Genomic DNA, 24,727 nt, shown 5'->3' on the forward strand with positions numbered 1-24,727 from the left:
AATTTAACAAATGATGATCCAATCAACACTGAACTGACTTCAGTTGAACAATGACACTATTTTCTTTTAGAGCTGCTGTACAGTCGTAACACTGTAACTTTGTTTTCATCATTGAATCATTTTCTCTTTATCAATGTAAAGCTGCTTTGAAACAATCTGTATTGTATAAAGTGTTAAAAGTGACATGATACATACCTGACCTACATACACACTCACTTCTGACCACCAGATCAAAACCACTCAACACCATTTTGGTGATTTGCTGGTTATTTCTATTCTTTTTATTTGTCATATTGGTTGGGTAATAATACTGTTGGCTCAAATGTAAGATTTTTTTTGCCTTTTTTTGACGCTTTGGATAAAGGTTAATGAATAAATAATTACATGTAATGTAAATGTTCTGTTAATTGTTTAATATACTGTAATCTCAATGACACAAAAGGTTCTCGGTGGATGGTTATGGTAAATGGTTACTTATTTTCAACTAACAACCCTAACAACTAATATTTTAAAACTGAGGAATCTTGCGTCTTCTTTTGACTTTTGCATAATTTGTCCCTTTGTGATACCCGTAGGCATGTTGGAGGTCAGAAGGGGGCGTGTGCTGAGTGAATCTAATCCTTAAAAAACAATACTGACGTTTATATCACCTAGAAACGTCGTATCGCCTCATAATTTTAAAAATAAACTTGTTTTGAGTTTTACACAATGCCACGCTTATTTAATTGTGAAGTTAGATGTGGATTGCTGTGAACGCCTGTAAAATCCTGACGATTATGAACGGGTAAATGCGACTTGACTTCAGAAGTGGGAAATATGCGAAAAGACGTGAGGATTCTGCTGGTTGGAGAACGTAAGTCTCTTATTATTGGGATGTCATTGTTTGTTACGAAACGTTACATTGTAACATGAAATCGCAGTTTTGTTTGATGACCAGGTTACTGTACCGTCACTGCAGGGCTGTTATAACATGCTCTTGTAGTGACAGCGCATGGCTTCATTCATAACAATAACATGATCGCACAATGACACATTTGGTTAGATTTATGCATGACAATATGTAACAAGATGAGATGGTTAATGAACTTCCTACTGCATTTAGTCAACGTTTTTGAGCATCTTTACGTGGCCGTTTCAGTCTGTGTTAACTTACCATTACCATACTGTCTACGTAGATTTTTTGTCTAAGCAGACGGTCCACTATCTTTTACAAAAACTGTATTGGTAGTCAGCTCGTTGGGTTTACAGAAGCTTTTCTTGGTAGGCACAAGGTTTACAGAATGACATCTAAGTTGTCAGCATTTGCAAAATACAATGTGTAAAAAAATAACTTAAAGGGATAGTTCACCCAAACATAAAAATACTGCCATCATTTACTCACCCTTATGTTGTTCCAGACATGAATGAGTTTCTTTCTTATGTTAAACACAAAAGAAGATATTTGAAGAATGATGGTTTTGGTAACCAGACAGTTGATGGTAGCCATTGACTTTGTATTACCTATGGAAGTCAATGGCTACCTTCAACAGAAACTCATACAGGTTTGGAACAACATAAGGGCGAGTAAATTAATTTTCATTTTTTGGGTGAACTATCCCTTTAAGGGTTCTGACTCCTATAACATTGACAATATCTGTTGTGGTCCATGAAGACCTGTTTACAAAAAAAGGAAGGATAGGTTTAGCTGTGACAGTTTTTATGGAATGCAAAAGGTTGGTAAATATTGGAGCTTGCCAAACTTAAATGTATTTGCCTATCTGATCTCTGTTAACTTATTTATGAGATTTATGACCATAAGAGGGTTTCATCTGGCTTTAATATAGACCTGGTAGCCTGTAACATTATGAAAGGACGTTCCCAGTTCCCACTAAAATATTAATTAAAATTGCATGAGGTATTCTCGTGTCTAGGTTACATTAAGGATTTCAGGGTTTATTTGTGGAGATGAGGAAATCGGTAACACTCTTTTATTTGTCTGTGGGTATAAACAGCCAAAGTGGGGAAGACATCCCTGATCATGTCATTGGTCAGTGAGGAGTTCCCGGGTGTGGTATGTATTATTATTGCCATTACAGTCTCTGTTAAAATTATTTTTCTGACTTTATTATTTGCAACAGTGTCAACAGTGTTTGGTGTCAGTATCAATGTTTTTGTCATAATAGGTTCCTTATAAAGCTGAGGAAATCACTATACCAGCAGATGTCACACCAGAGAGAGTCCCCACTCATATAGTAGACTACTCAGGTATTAAACCAGCAATTTAATTATGTACTATAGTTCAATGGCTGATACTGATAGATTAATTGATTTTTATGATAGCAAAAGCACAACATTACTGACTTTCTTTTGGAGTGTCTATTGACACTGTACAGATACTGCCATCTTGTGGCAAAGGCTACTTTAGGAATTTCGAATTTTCTGAATTTTCTCGACTTCAGGGACAGGGACAAATACGTTTTCAATAAGGCAGCATCCATTATATTATTTTATAAATATAATATATAAACAGAAGATGTTGATAATTTATGCATAATGTTACTAAGTTGCACTGTTTCTGTCATTATTTATTCTATGCATAAATAACATTTAAAACTATTAATATTTACACAAAAATACATTTATTTTGCTATTTAAATTTTCTGTAAATAGCCTCTATTGCTCTGTGCAATTAGTGTAAATAACCTCTGTCTTTTTAAGATCTAAAATTAACATTTTTTATTTTTCGTAAATAATTGTATTATTATTGAATGGAGAGGAGATAACAGTGTTGTTGTTTTTTTTAAATGCACAGAAGCTGAACAGACAGATGAACAACTGTATCAAGAGATATCAAAGGTAAGATGGATTCACAACACTCAGCGATTTATTTATTTATTTATTTATTTTTTGTCAGTGATATTTTCAGAGAAATGATATTTGCGTCCCTTTTTAGGCCAATGTTATATGTATAGTCTACTCTGTGAACAACAAGAAGTCTATTGAGAAGGTGAGAACTTGATCATAGAATCTAGTCTTCATGCTGTAAATCAGAATAACTTGATCATTCATTAGAATAATCAGTAATTTGATCCATGATTTCCAAATCTGTCTGATACTACAATTTACATATTTGACACACAATTTTATATTTTATATTTTATTTGCTCTTATATGGTACAAGTAAAGACCAGTTCACATCAAGAACAATACCTATGAAGATATTAGCTATATTAGGTAGAACTATTTTAGCATCCACACCAACTTATTTATTACAACATAACTGCAGCATAACTAGTTACATGTTCTTTAAAGTGGATTCTGGTTGGCTGTCAATGTTTTATCATTCATCAGCTGGTAAAAAAATCATTCTGAAAGTGTCAAAGTGATTATAACAATATTGTTCCTCTCTGCTGTTATTGTTATAGTTGTGGTGTGTATTCTGATAGAATTAAAATGATTATTAAATCTTTATAGTATCATTATAATTATCATCCTTGATGTGGACAGGTTTTTCTATAGCTTTCAGATTTTGAAAATAATGTCATTGTCACAGGTGACAAGTCACTGGATTCCCCTGATAAATGAGAGAACAGACAAAGATAGCAGGTAGGTATCCGCTGGTATTATCTTCAGATGGGATGATCTTCTGAACTCCTTTCTCACATTTGGCTCCAGAATATTGCATAAATACAAAAGAGACCAAGATATATGCCATTACAGTAAACACTACTGGTGCTCAGATTAGTAAACTATAATAAAAAGGAAAGTTGACTATGTGGCAGTTTTTATTCATTTTTGCTTATTATTGAAATTTATTTTTCACACTGAACTAATTGGTTAACTAATTATTTTATTATAGATTTTTACGGTAAATGATGTTATCAGAATACATTGTCAGTTTGCTAGAGAACAACATTCTGATGCTTTACACACAATTGATGTGGTCAGTTTCTTTAGTGCCAGGCCAGCTTACATTTTGAAAATACAAACAATGAATGAATCTGAAAATTTATTTCATAACAGTTTTACTAATACTTAAAAAAAAAAAATTACATAAATTACATTACATAAATTTTTTTTAAATAAAAAGCCGTATTATGAATGAGGCCCACATTTTGCCAAACTTTGAGTAACTGCTAATTATTTCACATTGAAATGGGCAGTAGCTAAAAAAAAATAATTGCCCTTTATATTCTTGGTTGCACAGCCTCTCCTACCTTATTGCTTAACGTCAAATGGCATGGAAACAATAGCAGATTAGTAGCAGTAAACTATTATTAAAAAAAAAAAAAATGAAGAGTGGGGACTTGGTTCTATGCATTAGTTGTTGATTGGATTTTAATGTGCACTAATAAAAGGAGGTGAATGCGTGACTTTAAATAGCCCTGTATTTGTAACCAGAAACAAGTCGTTACAGGAAGATCCTGTTATGATATTTCAACATATTTTTTATATATAATTTAAACATATACATGGATGAATTGTTCACAATATTATCTATAACATGCATTTAGAAAACAGATAGTAAGTCTGAATTTTCATTTGTTGCTGACTTGAAATTATTGGTACTGTGTACAGTAACACCCCCAGTCTATGGTATACTAAAAATAGCCAGAAGCTGTGTGTGTGTGTGTGTGTGTGTTTTTAAGGGTTCCTCTGATCCTTGTGGGGAATAAATCTGATCTGGTTGAACACAGCAGTATGGAGACTGTTCTTCCCATCATGAACAAATACACAGAGATAGAGACTTGTGTGGAGGTATGTTGAGCCATGTATACTCATATTTATTTGTGTGCTGAGCAGCTGAATGTCTCCTAAAGCAGGGACTCACTGACTGTGAGGCCGATGGATGTAATTTGTTACTTACGACTCATCATGCCCAAACACGCCGAGTCAGATACATTTGCGTTCAGTCAGTGTTTAAAATCTGCTCCAGTTGTTGGAAACAGTCTTTAAGTGTTTTCAGTTCAATTCTTAGAATGTTTCTTCTACTTGTTAAGTGTGTCCCTGGCATTATCCTACCCATAACTATCAAATAGGTTGTGTGCATTCAGATTATTCTCTGAATGTTGTGTGGATTCCAGTAAAATCAATGAATTCCAAGGGCATGAAAAAAAAAACATTTGTAAATTGCAAGGCAAAGTCAGGGATGTATAAGAAAGTTATTTATGGCATAAAAAGGAGGATGTACATAAATAGTCTATCGTCAAGTGAGATCTAAAGATTTGAACTGTATTCATTTATGTTTTTTGAACTTTGTGGGTTTAACGTGGCATAGGCAATTTCACCTTTTTTGGAAAATTCTCTGTTGCTATTTGTCTGGTTTTCGAGGTGACTTCCTTACGCTTCACTGTAGGAATTTATACTGCAATTTTGTTAATCAAACTAAAGTCTCTAGTTGTTGGATTTTCAAAGCACTTAATCTAATCTGGAAGTTTAAATCGCTCTGATAAAAAAAAAAAAATCCTGTATTTCTTTGACTGTGTATAACATTTATGCCTGGTTTCACAAACAATGCTTAAACACTCATTTTAGTCTTGGACTAGGCTTAAGCTGTCGTAACTGAAAGCATCTTGCACTGGCATATCTTAAAATATTGTGCCATTGTTTTGTTTCAAGATGCACACCCATAAAGTAGTTTTCTAAGGAGTGTTTATAAAAGCTAATTAAAGGGATAGTTCACCCAAAAATGAAAATTGTCTTAATTCACTTACCCTCGTGTTGTTTCAAATCTGTATGAGTTTCTTTCTTCTGTTGAACAGAAAAAATATATATTTTAAAGAAAATTGGTAACCAGACAATTGACGGTATCCATTGAAAAAAATATTATGGAAATCAATGGCAACCATCAACTGCCTGGTTTTAATTGACAATTTATTATTGTTTTGGGTGAACTATACCTTTAAATATTTTAAATCTAACTAAATTGAAGGCCTACTCCTGGCTTAATCTAAGCCTTGTCTGTGAAACCAGGGTTTTAATGTTTAATTTTCATCTTTTCCACCTCTTTTTATAGTGTTCAGCCAAGAATCTGAAGAATATTTCAGAGTTGTTTTACTATGCACAGAAAGCTGTTCTTCACCCTACAGGGCCACTCTACTGTCCAGAAAAGAAAGAGGTCTGCACACCTCTTGTGTATGAATGTGTAATGTTCATGTGTATGAATACATTTTAATATGTAGTTGCTTAAACCATTCAGTACTTCATGTATGTGAAGTTTAAGTTTTCTTTGTTTTTTTCGTTCACAGATGAGGTCTGCCTGTGTTCGAGCTTTGACACGAATCTTTAAGGTGTCAGATTTGGACAACAATGGTGTCCTCAATGATCATGAGCTCACCTTTTTTCAGGTGAGATATTTGCTGTTAATGAACAGATGCATGAACATAAATTCATGGCCTTTGAGTGTGCGCGACACAATATGTGCCCACCCCCTTCTGATTAACTGGGTTATATCATGATGTTTTAGAGAATTGTTTGCTTCCTGTTTGTTACAACAGTTTTGGGAGAAACCTTTTCTAACATTGGTGCACAAAGTGAGGTCCATAATTAAATAGTTTACTCTGGTGTGGTAAGAGCTTAACTGGCCTCCAGAAAGCCAAGATCTGAACCACTTTCACAATTTTAAAGAGCTCCTATCATAGCATTTGAAATGTTCCTATTGTTGTTTTGGGAGTTCCCAAAAACAGTTTAACGTGCATGCAAGGATAAAAAAACACTTTATTTGTTTTATAATATGCATTTAATTTTACCTGATTTGCTCAACGACTTCCAAATGATTCGTTCGACGATTCATTTTCCCAAACACCTCCTTTGAGTGACGCGAATCTGCGGCGGTTGGTCAAATGACCCAGTCAGTTGTTATTGGTAAACCGTAGGCAGAGATTGTCGGAAATGGAACGCCCATCACCATTAATGGATTATAGCTTGTCAAGTGTTGAAAATTGTAGTGTATGAACAAACGTGTCAGAAAAAGTGCACTTTCCACACGGTCCCTTACTCGCGTCTCTGTCAAGAGCGAGCTTTCCCGGTGAAACTCACATTGCGGCGGCTTTTGAGGGGAAGTGCTTATTATATAGAGCGAATATACAGAGCCTTTTAGCCTTCCATTTTTAGCGGCAATGGGGTTTAAATAACTTTTGGCTAAGTCGTTTAGGAGGTAATTGCCATTTTTCAGTGAATATCTGGGGAATATCAAAAACAAAACTAACTTTACCCTGCTTAGAAGCTGCATGGAGTGTAACGTTACACAACACACACAACAAAATATAACTATGTTGTGCATGCTACAGAAAACATAGCAGCAAACATTATTAATAATACTTACAGATTGTGATTCGGAGGAGGACGAACCTGATCCATATATACTGGATACTGAGACCTCCTTCGGGAAAAACCGGCTTGCGAATCCACATTTGATACATGTATGTTTTTGAATGATTCGTCGTTAAAATGATGAGAACACAAGGTTCGGGCTGTACTGTTGTGGTATCGTTGCAAATATGAACTCTAAACCACTGATTCTTCACATGGTCGTCCCTGGGCAATGAAAACAAGTGGCTGAACTGTCTTTGCAATGTAGAACACAGTGTCTTCTCGACATGACGCTATTCAGCTGAAGTATTTGAATCATAAATTTGAATGTGTTCTAGACTAGACTTTCCCTCAAAAGACGCACGTCGGTAAACTAGGAAATGAACTTGCGCTCCCTGGGCGGATCGGCGCAAAAAGGAGGCGTGTTTCGGCGCAAACATTCCCTGGTGCTATTTTACACTTCCAGAAAACAATTGCGCCACTGATCAGAAAAAATCTGGTCTAAAGTCAGTGGCGCGTTACGCGTTTGTGACGTTGTGCGGAGAAACAGAGCTGAGGCTGGGTCCAAACGCAGTGTAGCTTTATTAACCAACTTGAAACAAGACACAAGACTAGAAGCAGGACTCGAGAATCATGAAAGCACCAACTTAACACACATAATTTCAAACAACCAACAAAGACAGGGCAGAAACACAGGGCTTAAATAATCAAGGACAAACGAGCTAGACAAGATAACAAGGGGGCGTGAGAAATGAGAAACACCTGGGATAAATAATAGACGGGCAATAACTAATAACGAAAACACACAAAACCACTTCGTGACATAGCCTCCCCCCTATGGGTGGCTCCCGACGCCCATACAAACAACAAAAAGTTCAGGAGGGCGGTGAAGCGGAGACAGTCTTGGGGGAGGGACGGAGGGCCAGGCCCGTGCAGGGGAACAGGACCAGGAGGTAGCCAAGGCGGGCCTGGGCCGCAGAGCATGGGCATACCAGACTGGGCCGGAGACCAAGAAGGAGCAGGACGAGGCGGAGGCCAGGGCGGAGCAGGACGAGGCAGAAGCCAGGGCGGAGCAGGACGAGGCAGAGGCCAGGGCGGAGCAGGACGAGGCAGAGGCCAGGGCGGAGCAGGACGAGGCAGAGGCCAGGGCTGAGCAGGACGAGGCGAAGGCCAGGGCGGAGCAGGACGAGGCGAGGTCCATGTCTGCATTGCCTCCATGGCCCTCACAGGGTACCTACTGCCCCCCCCAAAAAAATACTTGGGGAAATCCACCGGGATTTGAAGGGCACAGCTTGAACAGAGCTTGAAGGGCACAGGCAGGGCGAGGCGCAGAGGTGGGGCCGGCAGGGCGAGGCGCAGAGGCGGGGCCGGCAGGGCGAGGCGCAGAGGCGAGGCGCAGAGGCGGGGCCGGCAGGGCGAGGCGCAGAGGCGGGGCCGGCAGGGCGAGGAGTCTGGGCACGCTCACCGGGGCCTGGCGAACCAAACAAGTCCTCCTTCTCCTCCTCCTGCGGCGGCGCGTCACAGGGCTAGACACACTCGCTGGGCTGGACAACTCGCTCACTTGAACTGGGGATGCAGCGCTCACTTGAACTGGAAATGCAGCGCTCACTTGAACTGGAGATGCAGCGCTCACTGGAACTGGAGATGCAGCGCTCACTTGAACTGGAGATGCAGCGCTCACTTGAACTGGAGATGCAGCGCTCACTTGAACTGGAAATGCAGCGCTCACTTGAACTGGAAATGCAGCGCTCACTTGAACAGGAGACTCAGCGCTCACTTGAACAGGAGACTCAGCGCTCACTTGAACAGGAGACTCAGCACTCACTTGAACTGGAGACGCAGCGCTCACTTGAACTGGAGATGCAGCGCTCACTTGAACTGGAAATGCAGCGCTCACTTGAACTGGAAATGCAGCGCTCACTTGAACAGGAGACTCAGCGCTCACTTGAACAGGAGACTCAGCGCTCACTTGAACAGGAGACTCAGCACTCACTTGAACTGGAGACGCAGCGCTCACTTGAACTGGAGATGCAGCGCTCACTTGAACTGGAGATGCAGCGCTCACTTGAACTGGAGATGCAGCGCTCACTTAAACTGGAGATGCAGCGCTCACTTGAACTGGAGATGCAGCGCTCACTTGAACTGGAGATGCAGGGCTCACTTGAACCGGAGATTCATCCACTTGAACCGGAGATTCATCCACTTGAACCGGAGATTCATCCACTTGAACCGGAGATTCATCCACTTGAACCGGAGATTCATCCACTTGAACCGGAGATTCACTCACTTGAACAGGAGATTCCCTCGCGGGGCTCACGTGAATCGCGGGTTCGGCTGGGCTGACGTGAGTCGCGGGCTCGTTAATGCGCACGTGAAGCGCGGGCTCGTCGTGGCTGACGTGAACCAGCGGTGAAGACGACGAGGGCTTCGCGGGTAAAGTACACTCGGCAGGTGTCGAGTAGAATAAGCGCGTAGTAGAGAAGAGGTCTTCCAAGGAACAAGCCTGAGCGATATACCTGTTAAGAGTCCAGTTGGTAAGGTCCCGCGGCATCCATCGAGCGATCTCATAATCCAGCCCATTCAGAAACAGGCCCATGAGCTGGATATCATCTAGCGCTCCCAGATGGCAAAGGGTCAAGAAATCCTTCGCGTACCTTTGGACAGACTGGCCCTCTTGCAAGAATGATGACAGGTATTCTATCAGAGCCCTGTTGCTGACGACTGCTGGACCCATTTTGAGGGTTGGTTGTTCTGTGACGTTGTGCGGAGAAACAGAGCTGAGGCTGGGTCCAAACGCAGTGAAGCTTTATTAACCAACTTGAAACAAGACACAAGACTAGAAGCAGGACTCGAGAATCATGAAAGCACCAACTTAACACACATAAATTCAAACAACCAACAAAGACAGGGCAGAAACACAGGGCTTAAATAATCAAGGACAAACGAGCTAGACAAGATAACAAGGGGGCGTGAGAAATGAGAAACACCTGGGATAAATAATAGACGGGCAATAACTAATAAGAAAACACACAAAACCACTTCGTGACCGCGTTGTTCATAGTGCTATTTTAAGCACGCATGCTTGGCCATAATGTAGCGGGTGCATAACGCGCATACACTTTGATTCTCTCATCAACACAGATGCAGCAGTTTTTATTTTTGCTAATCATACATTATAACAAGGAAAAATATTAACCCATGAGGGAAATCATTGTGGTTTACATGAAGATGAAAAAACCGAATTACCCATTTTTTAAGGGTATTTGTACTCGTAGGGTACTAAAGGACCCGACAAGGTCTTGTTTACTGACAAGAACGTCGGTCTCATCGACTGTGAACACTCCTGGCGCGCGCCTGGTAAACCCGCCGTTATAATAAGAATCCGTCATGCAACATGCGCACCTGTTCTTAAAGGGTATGTTGGATGGCGCTCTGATTGGTTTATTTCACGTTACGCCCAAACCACACCTATGAATAATGAAGCTACTTCAGACCAACCCCTTTTAGATTTGCGCCAGACGCAAGAAGCATTTATCCCGCCAGGAAAATAGCAACAGCGCCGGGACCTGCCCACAAAGTTACGCTTTGACATTTGCGTTTCAGATTGTTAAAATAGGGCCCAATAACTTTATATACGGTGTACTTTCAGATATAAATCTTTGCAGGATGTTTTCATTCCCTTAGAGCTATATTCCACACTACATGACCATTCATTTTCAAAAATCCATGAAGAATTTGAACACTGGTCCCATCGCCAACATCAAATCCTGATTTAATTGATGTCCTTGTGTCTGAATAGGAGACAATTCCTGCATCCATATTGTATCATATAGTAGCAAGCCTGGAAGCTTTTGTGGACTAATCCTATAAATGCCAGTTTTTTGGGGGTAAATTCTCAACAAATATATTTGGTATTTGTGAATGTAGAATTCTTTTTCTTCTAAGGACATATTTTCATATTTATACACTTTAAGTACTATTTGTTGGTCCTAACCTTAAAAAAGACACTCAAGACTCACCATAACCATATAATCAAACTAAAGGGACAGTTAACCCTAAATTGAAAATTCTGTCATAAATTACTCACTCTCTTGTTATTTCGTATCATATTAAATCTATGAAACACAAAATGAAAATATGAACAAGGTGAAAAAATATCAAAGATGAATATTTGATGTATTCTATGTATGTGTGCTGATCAATGTTTATAATAAAAATCCAAATAAATCTGATTGTCATATGGATTTAATTTACAAACTCTTTTACAAAAAAAACCTTATTTTGTCACAAATTCAATGTTGTTGTCTGATTCTTATTTTAGATGACCTGTTTCAACACCCCACTAGCCCCACAAGCCCTAGAGGATGTAAAAAATGTTGTAAGTAAAAACCTGACGGATGGAGTGCATGACAATGGGCTCACTCTCAAAGGTAAGGCTGCATTTGTGAAGCTTAACACTGCATACTTTTTTATTCCTGAAAAGGAATATCCAGATTGTTTTTTTCCCCCACAGGTTTCCTTTTCCTACATACTCTCTTTATCCAAAGAGGAAGGCATGAGACCACGTGGACGGTACTGCGGAGGTTTGGATATGATGACGATCTTGAGCTGCATCAGGACTATCTGTTTCCCCCGTAAGAAATGCCACTTCCCATTAGTCACTCTTTCTGCAAATCACATTCTCTTGTCATGGCTGGAAGCAGTTCTGTTGGTTAGAACATACTGTAGATTTATATTCCTCAGGTTTGAAATACAGATGTTTTTACTGGGTCTTAGTTGTTGTGTTGGTTACATATTGTAATTTTGTCCACTGTTCAGTACAAAAAACTTTATAAATGAATTATTAATTTATTACATGCTCACATGTGAGTGCACAGAATATCTTTTTTTGAGAAATAGATAAGTGCACAGAATATCTTTTTTTGAGAAATAGATAAATAGTACAAATATAATATAACTGCTCCCTTACAGTACTTAAAATCAAGCTTGAACTCTCTTAATCTGGAACTTTCTTAATCTGCTTTGAACATTAGAGACAATCCCAATTGAATCCAACTATGCTAATCTTACATCTATCAACATCTGATTCCATGTTTACGTTCCTACAGGTTAAAAATACCACCGGACTGCACCACAGAGCTGAATCACAATGCTTACCTGTTTCTACAGAGCATCTTTGACAAACATGATAAGGTACAAGTGTTTGACTTCCTCAGACATTGCCTGAAAAAAAGTTTATCATAATATTAAATTTGTCCTATTTGATCCTTTTAAAATATTCATTAATATTAACAACATACCATGTTTTTAAAATGTCTATATAAACATGTCTGTCACAAATGTAGTGCTAGATTACAGGAGTTTCAGTTGCCATTTTCTGGATGATCATTTGTATCTTTTTTTTACTGAAGCTTGTTTTTATCTGTTTTAGGACAGAGACTGTGCTTTGTCCCCTGAGGAGCTTATGGATCTGTTCAGTGTTTTCCCCTACATCCCCTGGGGACTGGATGTGAACAATACGGTCTGCACTAATGACCAGGGCTGGATCACATATCAAGGCTATCTCTCTCAGTGGACGTGTGTATCATACCATGTGTCTTTGTGTCCTTAATGTTGTGAATGTAATTGTGTTTTTGAACAGTACAATGAATCGATTGATCATTGAAATGCTACCCTGTTGTTTCATTTCTGCCATCAGTTTATCAATTATCAATGTCATTTTTGCAGTTTAACAACTTACCTGGATGTTCAGCGATGCCTAGAATATCTTGGCTACCTTGGTTACTCTATTATTGCTGAGCAGGAGTCTCAGGCATCTGCCATAACCGGTAAGTTAAAAGACATATTTGCTATATACAGTATAACCTATAATTATATGCAGTTCTGGCCAAAATTATTAGAACGGTAAGATTTTTGATGTTTTTAAAATGCAATTTATTCCTGTGATCAAAGCTGAATTTTCAGCATCATTACTCTAGTATTAACGTCGAGGGCATACAATATCGATGGATCATAAAATTTAGAACCGGTTCTCGAGTGGAACCGGTTTTCGATTCCCATCCCTATGTACAGCTTTGTATATAAAATACAGCTGTTTCAAAGCATTGTTACAATATATACAGAAAAATAACAGAATCAGTGTTACAAACTTCATAAAAGTCATATCCTTGATCTGTGATGTAGCCTGTTATTAAACCACACCCTGTTGATATCACTGTTTTCTGAAAAACTGCTTTATATATGAAATTAACTAATTTACAGTTTTTCTCAATTGCTTTGGCACAATTCTCAAATGAGACTTTTTTTCTTGAAACAATAGGTTCAGATCTCTGAACAGTTAGTTTCTTGTTCACATTCATTCTTATTGATTTAAGCAAATTGCATGTGCACGTGTGCAAAAGAGTAAGTATAATTGTCTACAATTTGAACAATGACTTAATGCACATGGCTTGTTGATAAAAACTGATGAGTTGATTCTACACAACTTCTAAACGGTCTTTCAACGTGTGAGCCATCACATGTAAAATGATTTATCCAGTGATGAAAATCTGTCAGACATGTTATATGCCATGAATATTTATGACATGGAATGTTTGCAATGTTTGCAATGTTTTGCTAAATTGGCAACTGCCGTTGTAAAGAAATAGGAATCACTATCTTACCAATCAACCAACCAATCAAGTTCGAAAACATAATGCATATATGTATGGAGTTTGCTGACGGCACAATCACCACCCTTTTTTAACATGGAGGAACATCAAAAAAGCAGCAACTCTGAAAAGCAGCAGCTACATAAATATTGTATAAATACTTATTTTTTTTCTAGAAATGTAAACTTTACATATAAACTAAAAATTCTTGTCATGGAAGAGAAATTGGAAGATATGTAACTAAGAATATGCACTTTATGTTAGAGAAAGATAATAAAGTGTGTAAAAATGACAACTGAGAATTTCAGTTGACATGTAACACATTACTGCAAAAATAAATCTACTGTAAAAATGTGAATTTTTTCTTAAAGCCGCATTCCGCAATTTTTCCTCTTTGGCGCTATCTCTGTTCGAAATCTGCAATTGCAGTAATTCCCGGTAGGCCTGGGCGATATATCGCACGATATTGTTATGCGCATCTAATCAGTAAAGCCGGTTCCTTGATTAGCAGTAAATCACCTTCACCTGCTTTCAGATGGACGATATGAGTGTTAAATTAACACTCAAGCGTGTTAAAGTTAGTGAGATAATTAAGTGATTAATTTAGTGATGATTGCGCATTATTGAAGACACCTGATGATCACAAGCACTGAAGGAGAAATCACAAATTGTAAGCCACCGTTATGGAGATCAGTGTTTGCTTTAGTTGGGCTCTTGACACTTATACTTTCACTTTAAACTTTGTTTTTCTGCTGTTATTGATTTATAACAGTCAAATGTACAAAGAAAACTGTGATCTGATAGTGTTGGTTATGTTTTGACATAATCATGCTGTGATCTGTTAAATGAAACTTTTCAGATGAATTGGCTTAACTTGTTAGCAACAGTTTTGTGGTTCTACTGCATATCTTTACTTTTCTTATAACCTAAAATATTTAATAGAAAAAATATTCTGATCAAATCACTATCATCTTTATTTAGAAACACAGAGATCAATAATCAGCCTGTCTATCTCAACCGTGGTGAAATTAATAATCCTTGTTGCCACCATTCACAACTCAAAAATGGCTCCCATCATGCATTGCGGTAGGAATAAATTATGATCTGAATTGTCTATGTAATTTACTTTTCCTAATTGAATATTCTGCTCGTCAGTCTGCTTGACTGAATCTTGAGGTCTGTGTGTGCCTAAAATAAAGATTTTTTTTTTTTAGAACAACTTTTGAGAAATCCATTATATTATATCTAACATTCTGGATATTTATGCAGAATCTCAGTTATGCTGTAACCAACAGAATAAATCACAAACATAAATTTCAAATGATGAATGTCATTAAATGACCAACATCATTTTATAACTGTTTATCTTTGTTCATCTGGCAGGTATAACTCAGATGCAATAGCAAAGTAAAATATAAAGTTAAAGGACAACTCCGGCGCAAAATGAACCTTTGGTCTAATTACACATTGTTACCTAGTCAACCGTTATCTGAGATTTGTTTTCATGATTGCCGAATGTAAATAGTTTTATCTCTAAAAACAGTTTAGCCTATAACGCTAGTATAATGCTTGTATATAGGGCATAGAGTAATGACAAATAAAAATCGCTTGTTATTACCACTAAAAAGGCTCAAAATAGCCCCACACCAACACGACAGCATAACAAGGGTCCCTACATTCAAACCGAAGCATTGAGAACTTTGTCAGTGTCCATACAGTTTAATAAGAAGATATTTTATAGACACAGTCAACTTCGCGAATACAGGAAGAAGCCATCTTTGAAAAATAGTCCCTATCAGTCGATCTACGAGCGCCGATCCAAGTGCGCTGAACTGAGCAGAATCTCATATGATCCGTTGTTTCCAGAAGAAACACAAACACAAACCGTTTACTTCCCTTCAATATGTACACGTAGCCTACTGTTCGCGCTCACCTTATCACCTTATTCACATCTCACCAGCGCACTTGGATCGGCGTTCGTAGATCGACTGGTCGAGACTATTTTTCCAAGATGGCTTCTTCCTGTATTCGCGAAGTTGACTGTGTGTATAAAATATCTGCTTATTAAACTGTATGGACACTGACAAAGTTCTCAATGCTTCGGTTTGAATGTAGGGACCCTTGTTATGCTGTCGTGTTACTGTGGGGCTATTTTGAGCCTTTTTAGTGGTAATAACAAGCGATTTTTATTTGTCATTACTCTATGCCCTATATACTAGCATTATACTAGTTATAGGCTAAATTGTTTTTAGAGATAAAACTATTTACATTCGGCAATCATGAAAACAAATCTCAGATAACGGTTGACTAGGTAACAATGTGTAATTAGACTTAAGGTTCATTTAGCGCCGGAGTTGTCCTTTAATAATATAAGGGTCAAGACCCCAACTAAAGCAAACACTCATCTCCATAACAGTGGCTATTTTAGATTTTCTCCTTGTGATTCTGCTTTAGGTGTCTTCAATAATGCTCAATCATCACTCATTTAATCACATAATTATCTCATTAACTTTAACACTCTTGAGTGTGGACACATATACACTCCCAGGTGTGTTAATTTAACACGGGAAATTTTGTCGTGACGAAGAGCCGTAATTGGCTTTATGCCCAGCTGCACTACTTCCTGAACTTCAGCCAGCTCCTTGTTTCCTGTCTGCCATTATTGGCCAAATTGATTAATTCAGGTGTGTCTGATTATTGTTGCCATGACTACTGAGGTCAAGCACACCTGAATTAATCAATTTGACCAATAATGGCAGACAGGAAACAAGGAGCTGGCTGAAGTTCAGGAAGTAGTGCAGCTGGGCATAAAGCCCATTAACTGACAAGCTGAGCCATATCGCATTAAATATCATTGGCGATACGTCCTCGATATTAACGCGATTTGGCTCAGCTTGTCAGTGAAATACGGCTCTTTGTAGTAAATGCCGCTCCATCTGAAAGCAGGTGAAGGTGATTTACTTTGTACTACTAATCAAGGAACCGGCTTTACTGACTAGAGGCGCATAACAATATCGTGCGATATATTGTATATATATATATATATATATATATATATATATATATATACGTGAGTTGTACTTCGACATGACACAGTGCGGATGAACACAATGTTTGAGGAGACTATGAGGCTGTCAATCACCGCACCCGTGTCGATACTGGCATACAGAATCACAGATTATTCTTTTTGGAAGTATGACCAACATAACAATTTTCACTGGAAAATGTCATCTGAACTAGTATCCACTTTTGTTCTGGTTCTGACATTGCAGTAGATTGCGCTGATTAAATCTAACAATCACTTATCATATCACCCAAAACTGTGCAAATTATACTTTGTTCTCAAATTGTTAATGAATTTACAATGTCAGCATTGTGTGATGTAATACCCTTTCGATATGTATCCTTGTTTTCACATGGCCGGTTGCTGTCCAAATGATGTCTTTTGCATTTTATAGCGGGTGAATCTCTAGTTGTCACTGTTGATTGTCGTTTGAACATTTCTGGATCAAATTGATAAGTTTAATTATATCAAGTGCTGTGAGAAAAGGCTATAAATCTCCACCTCACACGCAATACAGCCTATAGCCGAGACTCCTCCTTTATGTGCACAGATGTGACGTAATGACGCAAAGACATGCTCGATATCTCCCGCGGAAATCCACCAGTACCACTGGAATTAAAAACATTATTACAGTTTTTCTCAATTGCTTAAACACTATAACCAGGCTTTTGAACTAAAATTTCAAAACCATAATGCCATTTATCAAAAAGCACACCCATTTCCCTAAACTATAAACACTATTCCCTGTTTTGACACATGAATCAGAATTGTTGAACAATCACTGCAAAACTCTACACACAAATCCCTTAATTTCTCATTGCCTAGACCATGTGGTCATTTAGAAAGCACTAGCATTCAATATTGTTCACTCAAGTCAGCATAGTTTCAGCTCACTTAGCACACAATTACCCAGATGAAAACACTGAGAGTCACAATTTAACACACATCAATCAGAACTTTCAAGATGCCTAAAAGTGCCAGAGTCAGTTCATCTGAGTTTTGGAACAATGGATCCACAAAGAAATGAAGGAAGAGGACGTGGAGGGAGCGGAAGAGGATATGGTGAAGGAGGAGGAAGAGGATATGGTGAATCCTCTTTAAAGAGAATCACCATAAAGAGGATATGGTGAAGGAGGAGGAAGAGGAGGATGCGATGAAGGAGGAGGAAGAGGATATGGTGAAGGAGGAGGAAGAAGAGGAAGAGGAGGACGTGATGAAGGAGGAGGAAGAGGATATGGTGAAGGAGGAGGAAGAAGAGGAAGAGGAGGACGTGGTGAAGGAGGAGGAAGAGGATATGGTGAAGGAGGAGGAAGAAGAGGAAGAGGAGGACGTGATGAAGGAGGAGGAAGAGGATATGGTGAAGGAGGAGGAAGAAGAGGAAGAGGAGGATATGGTGAAGGAGGAGGAAGAAGAGGAAGAGGAGGACGTGGTGAAGGAGGAGGAAGAGGACATGGTGAAGGAGGAGGAAGAGGATATGGTGAAGAGGAAGAGGAGGATGTGGCGAAGGAGGAGGAAGAGGATATGGTGAAGGAGGAGGAAGAAGAGGAAGAGGAGGACGTGGTGAAGGAGGAGGAAGAGGACATGGTGAAGGAGGGAGAGGAGGAGGAAGAGGACATGGTGAAGGAGGGAGAGGAGGAGGAAGAGGGGGACGTGGTGAAGGATGAGGTAGAAGAGATGGTGGTGAAGCAGGAGGAGACAAGCAGTCTCAGATGAAATTAGAGCCACTTGAGTTGATCATGCCCTTGTCCATGGCATGACTATGAGGAAGGCTGGACAATGAGTACAGCCTAATTTGAGTCACTTCACCTTCGCCTCCATCATCAGAAATTTCAGGGAGAAAAACAGGAAAACAGGGGTGAGTCAGGCAAAAGGATTTTACCTCTGCTGCCGGGCTAGGGCTAATATAGCCTGTGATGTGGATGTGATTGGCTTGACCCAGACAGGCAGGAGGCTGAGGTGGAATAATCTTTTTTTTTTTTTTTTTTTTTTTTTGTGGTACTGTGTAGTACATGAATGAATAAAAATGTGCCAATGTATCCATTGGTTGTGTCTTTTGTCATGTGAAAAAGTTTGTGAGGAGGGGAACCACAAGTAACATAACTTACCAGTTTTGGAAATGTTGTTTTGAATTTATTGGACCAGTGTGTTAGACTATGTTGTAGTGTGTGTTATTTTGAGGGCTTGTGTGTCCTGTCTGAGGGCAAAGTTTATTTTTTCAGCAAGAGTGAATGGTTTTGAATGTAGAGTTTCATTTTGACCTGAAAATAGGTTGTTTGGGAAACTGGGTGAGACGTTATGGATTTGTGTTTACTGTTTTGAGAATAAGAGGCATAGTTTCAAGAAATGTGTTTAAGCAATCGAGAAAAACTGTAAAAAGCTGGATAATTTTTAACCCCCAAAAAAGCTGGAAACTGCAGCTTTAATTAATTCTTTTTGTGTACTACAGTGTTGACTTTTCCCAGTCAATTTTTACCTACTGTATTGTCTTTTATTGAATCTGTATTTACACACAATTTTTATTTTGGTGCCCTTGGACAATTGACTAACACAACTTGGTTTTGAAGCATGAATGAAATGTTTTGGTTGAGTTGCTATGTTTTGCAGACATTGCCAGTGTTATTTAGTTCTGATGTCCCAGCAAACAGTTGTTACAATTGAGCTTAGAGTTAAGAGAAGACTGTTTCGAAAAATGTGCCAAAGCTATTGAGAAAAACAGTAATAGATAATTATCTTTACAAAGGAACTGAATCAACATTGAACTGACATCAGCCGAAATGCATAATTTTCCCTTTATCACTGTAAAGCTGCTTTCAAACAATCTGTATTGTATAAAGGGCTAAATAAATAAAGGTGACCTGACAGTGAAAATAATGGTCATTGATGCAAACATTTCAATTCTGCTATAAAACAGTTCTAAAAAATACCAGCTAAAGTCAGTTCAGTATTAATTCAGTTCAGTTCAATGACTGTGTAAAATTCATCATTTATTAATGTATTTTATTTTAAAATTCATAAAAGATTAGTATGACAGCTGTGGTGCTGACTGAATATTTTTGCACATGCTAGTGACCCGTGATAAGAAGCTCGATCTTCAGAAGAAACAGACGCAACGGAATGTATTTCGCTGTCATGTGTTTGGACTAACTGGAAGTGGCAAAACTGGTTTCCTGCAGGGCTTCCTCGGCAGAAACCTTGTGGTCAGTTACAAGAAAAACACTTAAATGTTTTTAAAAAACACATTTGATTGAAAATCTATATAGACAGCCTACTCTCAAATACGTATCCTATCTGGATTTTTTCTTGATATTGGTGGGTAACACTTTACAACAACGTTGTTTAAAATGTGCTAAATATAATGCATTAGGGATGTTGTTTGTTCATAATACAAACATTAAGTAATTTGTTCATACTTCAGCTGTTGCACAGTTTTAGATTTCATCAGAGCTTCTCTGTATAGAAATGAGAGGAAAAACAGCAACATGATTTTGAAATATTTTACTTGCTCATTTCTGATGGTATCATTTGCAATTTATTCATTAAAAAATGTGACATTGTGTAGTTCAGATGTGACATTGTCATGATTGCTGTTTATTTACTGTCTGTTCCTCACAGCATCAGAGGACAATACGAGAGGAGCATAAATCATATTATGCAATCAGCACTGCACATGTGTACGGACAGGAGAAGTACTTGTTGGTAAATCGTTTTTTTCTTACAAAATCTTACACATTAGTGTTTTTTTTGTTTGTTTGTTTTTGTTTTTTCAGTTTGTGGAACTACAGTTTCTGAACACTATTTTCAAAAAGTATAGAGAATGGTGCAGCGATGACGTCAAAACCTGGAAGACTAATTCGCTACTGGTTCCATGGGAAATAAGGTCTGTGAAAAATGTAACTTGATGATTCTTGAATGTTTTGCTCTACCATGTAAACTACTGTTGTGCTTCTCGTGTTAAGCTGGATTCAGTGTCCGTGGAGGCGTAAAGAGAAGCACACAACAAATTTGGTGTAATTTATGCTGTAGAGCAAAATGTCCAAGTATCAAGTTATCTTTACCACAGTCCTTCCTTTTCTCATGAATTGAAAAACCCCAGTATAAAACCCCATGTAAAAATCTTGAGGAAACCACAGGCGAATAAGGAGTTCTGGGTTTTGACAGAAGAGGAAATAGAGCAGCTCTATTGCAGTTCCTCAGACCATTTGAACTTACATTATGCATTTAATCCATTTAAAGGTACAATATGTAAGAACTGTTTAACAAAATGTTCAAAAATCACTTGCACATTGTCATATATGCACATCCTGCAGTTGTGTACGTACAATATCCCAAAAGTCTCCAAAGATTTTTTCTATTTCAGAGAAATTCCAATTTTAAATAATTGGCCGTCCCGGACAAAAACTTTGCCTGTCAATGACTTAATATCCGCGCTATCCTCAGTTTCCGTTTATACTGCCATAGCCATGACGTAACCATGGCGACAGACGTGGACAACTGCGTAGTGCGTAACGTTTAGCGCCATGCAGTTCTTGTTTCTTTCAAACATAGACCATGGCAAGCCGACTTTGGGACAAACAAGGAGAATTAAAATGAGGATCAAACAGTGTGGCGTTTTTGAAATGCCAAGAGCTCCCTGTCTGCGACTAACTTGGACTTGACAGAGCTTCACGAATCACGACTTGAAAGCTTTATTAGACAGGTGAGCAAATGCACATAAAACATGCCGTTTAGTGTGATAGCGTATTATTAGTCCAAGTGAAGCAGCGCTGCGTTACCTCACAAGTTTAATTCCTCTAATAAACTGACCTGTATGAGTAATCCAGCACATTTGGGGGTAGTTGGGTAGAATTAAATGTCCTTATTCCTTTATATCCGTGGAACTCGCGTGTGATCTGTCCCTTTAGCAATCGCGACCTGCTTCATACCACTGTAATGTTAAAAAACATGAATGTTTGCACGCATCCATAAACATTATTAGATCTATCTGCTTGACAGCAAGTCCCATCATTCAGCTCATCACTGTCATTAACCTACGCTTTTGTTATTGTTGGAAACTGCGCCCTCTCGTCGCGAAAAAAATCAGACATATTGTGCCTTTTAAAGAGTTCAGAGAATTGACCACCATTTATCATTATTTGTACTATTTATCTCGAAAAGTAAACTGAATCTTTGAAACTTTGTTCTAAGTTCCTATGTTTTTCCTTTAGCTCCACGAAGTCTTTCCAGATTTTGATGTCCTGTCTGAGATAGAACTTTCATGTGACGTCGTGTGTCTGATCTATGATGTCAGCAACCCCTGCTCTTTTGAGTACTGCTCACGAATCTTCAAGGTTTGCTATACGGGTCACAGTTTTGTTGTTTTACACTTTGATGTACATTTTTTGCTATTTAAAGAAAAAGCATAACCAATGCTCTCTGTTTAATAGAGAGACCAATAAGTTCACATTTGTGGTAATGTTCCTTTATGACTGTAATTTAAACATCCTATATGCATGTGTTCTAAATTCACCTCATTGAAGTTTTACCTCATTTCCCAGCAACACTTCATGGACAGTAAGACTCCATGTATGCTGATTGCCGCAAAGTCAGACCTGCCAGAAACAAAGCAGCAATACTGCATGACTCCACTGGAATTCTGCCGCAAGCACAAGATGCCTCCGCCTCAGTCCTATACCTGTAACACAGCTGCGGCTCCCAGCAAAGACATCTTCATCAAACTCATCACCATGGCCGTGTACCCGTAAGTGTGTTTACTTTATCCCCAATTATAATATTTATAGGGTATTTTAACACATTTGAAGCACAGTAGAGTTGCCTCTGCTTGTTAATTCCTTTTAGGATATTTTAAGACAACTTATTACTATAAATTACTATTTTTGAATTCTCTCTGTTATCTCTGTTATCATTGACAGAAATTTCTGTCATTTATGAGACAGCGCTTCCCTGCCATTGACGGAATTTTCCGGCTTTTAGTGTTTTTACTGTTATATGGTGGGAGGTGCTGTTAGGCATCTTCTGAAAGAGTACTGAATCTCCTGATCAAAAAGAAGCAGAAACAAGCGATATCATTCATATGTAAGTGGATGCAGATGTAAAATAATGCCATCATCAACATTAAATAGCATACAAATCAAATGTAACTGAATGAAATGTCGACACAGGACGAGCTATAGGACTGTGCAAACATTTGGGGATGTTGATGGACTTGATCTACTTCGTCTATGATTTGATCATCGTTCTGAATCCGATTTAGATGTAGCCTTTGACGAAAACACGATATTATCAGCTTGTTGCTCAAAATGTTGCTATTTTTATTAAACTTGCCCACATTTAAGTGTTGGTTAAAATATTTTTGGATTTTGTTGTTGTTTAAAAGCAGATAGTCAGTTCTTTCTTTTGAGATATTTCATGATCAGATATTCATACAAGAAGATATTTTGGGGGCCATTAAACTTTTATGAAAATTATAAAAAAAAATGCTGGTGCTGGCTGGCAACTTTTTTCAAAAACGCTGGCGGGGAAAGAGTTAATTTACCACTCTTGTTTATCTCTCAGGGTATTTTTTTCCAAATGCAGATAGCAATAAAATTAGTACATGGTCAGATGGTTTACTCAGAAGTGAGTCAGTTCCATGCATGTGATATCATTTTTTCCTTCATTGTGTAAGACAACAAAAGAGAAAACAACAGTGAATGTTGTACTTGTTAGTAGTTTAAAAAAAAAACTTGAACACTCAACTTGACAATGTGATTTTAATCCTTTCACTTTTCCCTTTTAACTGTTTATTCAAAAGTACACTATATCTTGTTTCTTCGAAATGCCTCATTTCTGTCATGTGCCTGTATCTTTTTTTGTGTGTTGGCAGCCATGCGCGCCTACGCTGCATGTGTACCTGTAACAGGTGCACTTTCTGTCTGTGTCAGAACTTCCTGAACTCTGAGCTTATGCAGACGGTTCGGACCAAACTCTACACTGTCGTCTTTAGCAGGTTCTCAGGATGCTTCATTGCTTTTCCTCTTTGTTTTGTCATCTTGTCATCTTTATTCATTGACTTTTTCCTTCATTACTCTCATGCTGATTCACATTCATTTTCTTTTATTCAGCTTTTTGTTTTGGCCTGGCATAATGTGCTAATAAACTTTTGAATATACCATATAGTCATAAAACTCAATAGTATAATGGAGAGGCCCTAGGCAACACAGTTATGACCTTCTGTGGACTGTCACCTCTTTTCAGAGTTACCAAGCATTTTTGAATACTTTTTCAATTCAGTCCTTCTTATTTGTGTAGCAGTTTTCAGAACGTACAGTTCCAAAGGAGATTAACAAAGAACAGTGTCTCACAATTTCCCCCAATGAACAAGCAAAATGACAAGGAAAAATTCCCTAAAATATTAAGTAGATAAGAAAAAAAATCCTTTGGTTGGAACCAAAAATCTGGGGACTCTCATGCTGGGGAAGCCCACCTCCTTATGCTTTATACAAACATTAATGCCTGCATACAAACACAAATGTCATTTAGAGGATTAGTGGTATTAATGATAATATTCAGTTTTTGTGTGTGTGTAATTAGACCTAATGATTATAATAACTTGTATTAAACAACAAACCATGCAATATACAAGTAGTCAGGAATTCCACGGGTGTGGATTTTGGGTTGCTACATGCTTCTTAAATTCAATATCTTGTCATCCTCGCCAGACTTGCAACTTGTGATATGCAGCAAT

The 24,727-nt window shown here is 38.2% G+C and overlaps 1 protein-coding gene across 5 annotated transcripts in view; it reads left to right on the forward strand.

Annotated features, from left to right (window-relative positions):
- Window positions 1-24,727, forward strand: part of rhot1b (ras homolog family member T1) — a 25,842-nt gene continuing 1,115 nt past the window's right edge. Inside the window, exons 1-19 of one of the 5 annotated variants that reach the window (XM_039660984.2) lie at window positions 1-853; window positions 1,992-2,050; window positions 2,163-2,244; window positions 2,792-2,835; window positions 2,933-2,986; window positions 3,533-3,585; window positions 4,629-4,737; window positions 5,996-6,097; window positions 6,228-6,326; window positions 11,612-11,720; window positions 11,804-11,924; window positions 12,399-12,483; window positions 12,722-12,867; window positions 13,018-13,118; window positions 20,071-20,201; window positions 20,617-20,700; window positions 22,209-22,331; window positions 22,539-22,741; window positions 23,867-23,989. In XM_039660984.2, coding sequence (XP_039516918.2) covers window positions 817-853; window positions 1,992-2,050; window positions 2,163-2,244; window positions 2,792-2,835; window positions 2,933-2,986; window positions 3,533-3,585; window positions 4,629-4,737; window positions 5,996-6,097; window positions 6,228-6,326; window positions 11,612-11,720; window positions 11,804-11,924; window positions 12,399-12,483; window positions 12,722-12,867; window positions 13,018-13,118; window positions 20,071-20,201; window positions 20,617-20,700; window positions 22,209-22,331; window positions 22,539-22,741; window positions 23,867-23,989 — 1,865 coding nt within the window. In that variant the 5' untranslated portion in view covers window positions 1-816. The other 4 variants (XM_039660987.2, XM_039660986.2, XM_039660985.2 and 1 more) reach the window with 4 other exon arrangements.

Source organism: Pimephales promelas, chromosome 8, assembly GCF_988280905.1.
Source record: "Pimephales promelas chromosome 8, fPimPro1.hap1.1, whole genome shotgun sequence".
Taxonomy (NCBI): domain Eukaryota; kingdom Metazoa; phylum Chordata; class Actinopteri; order Cypriniformes; family Leuciscidae; genus Pimephales; species Pimephales promelas.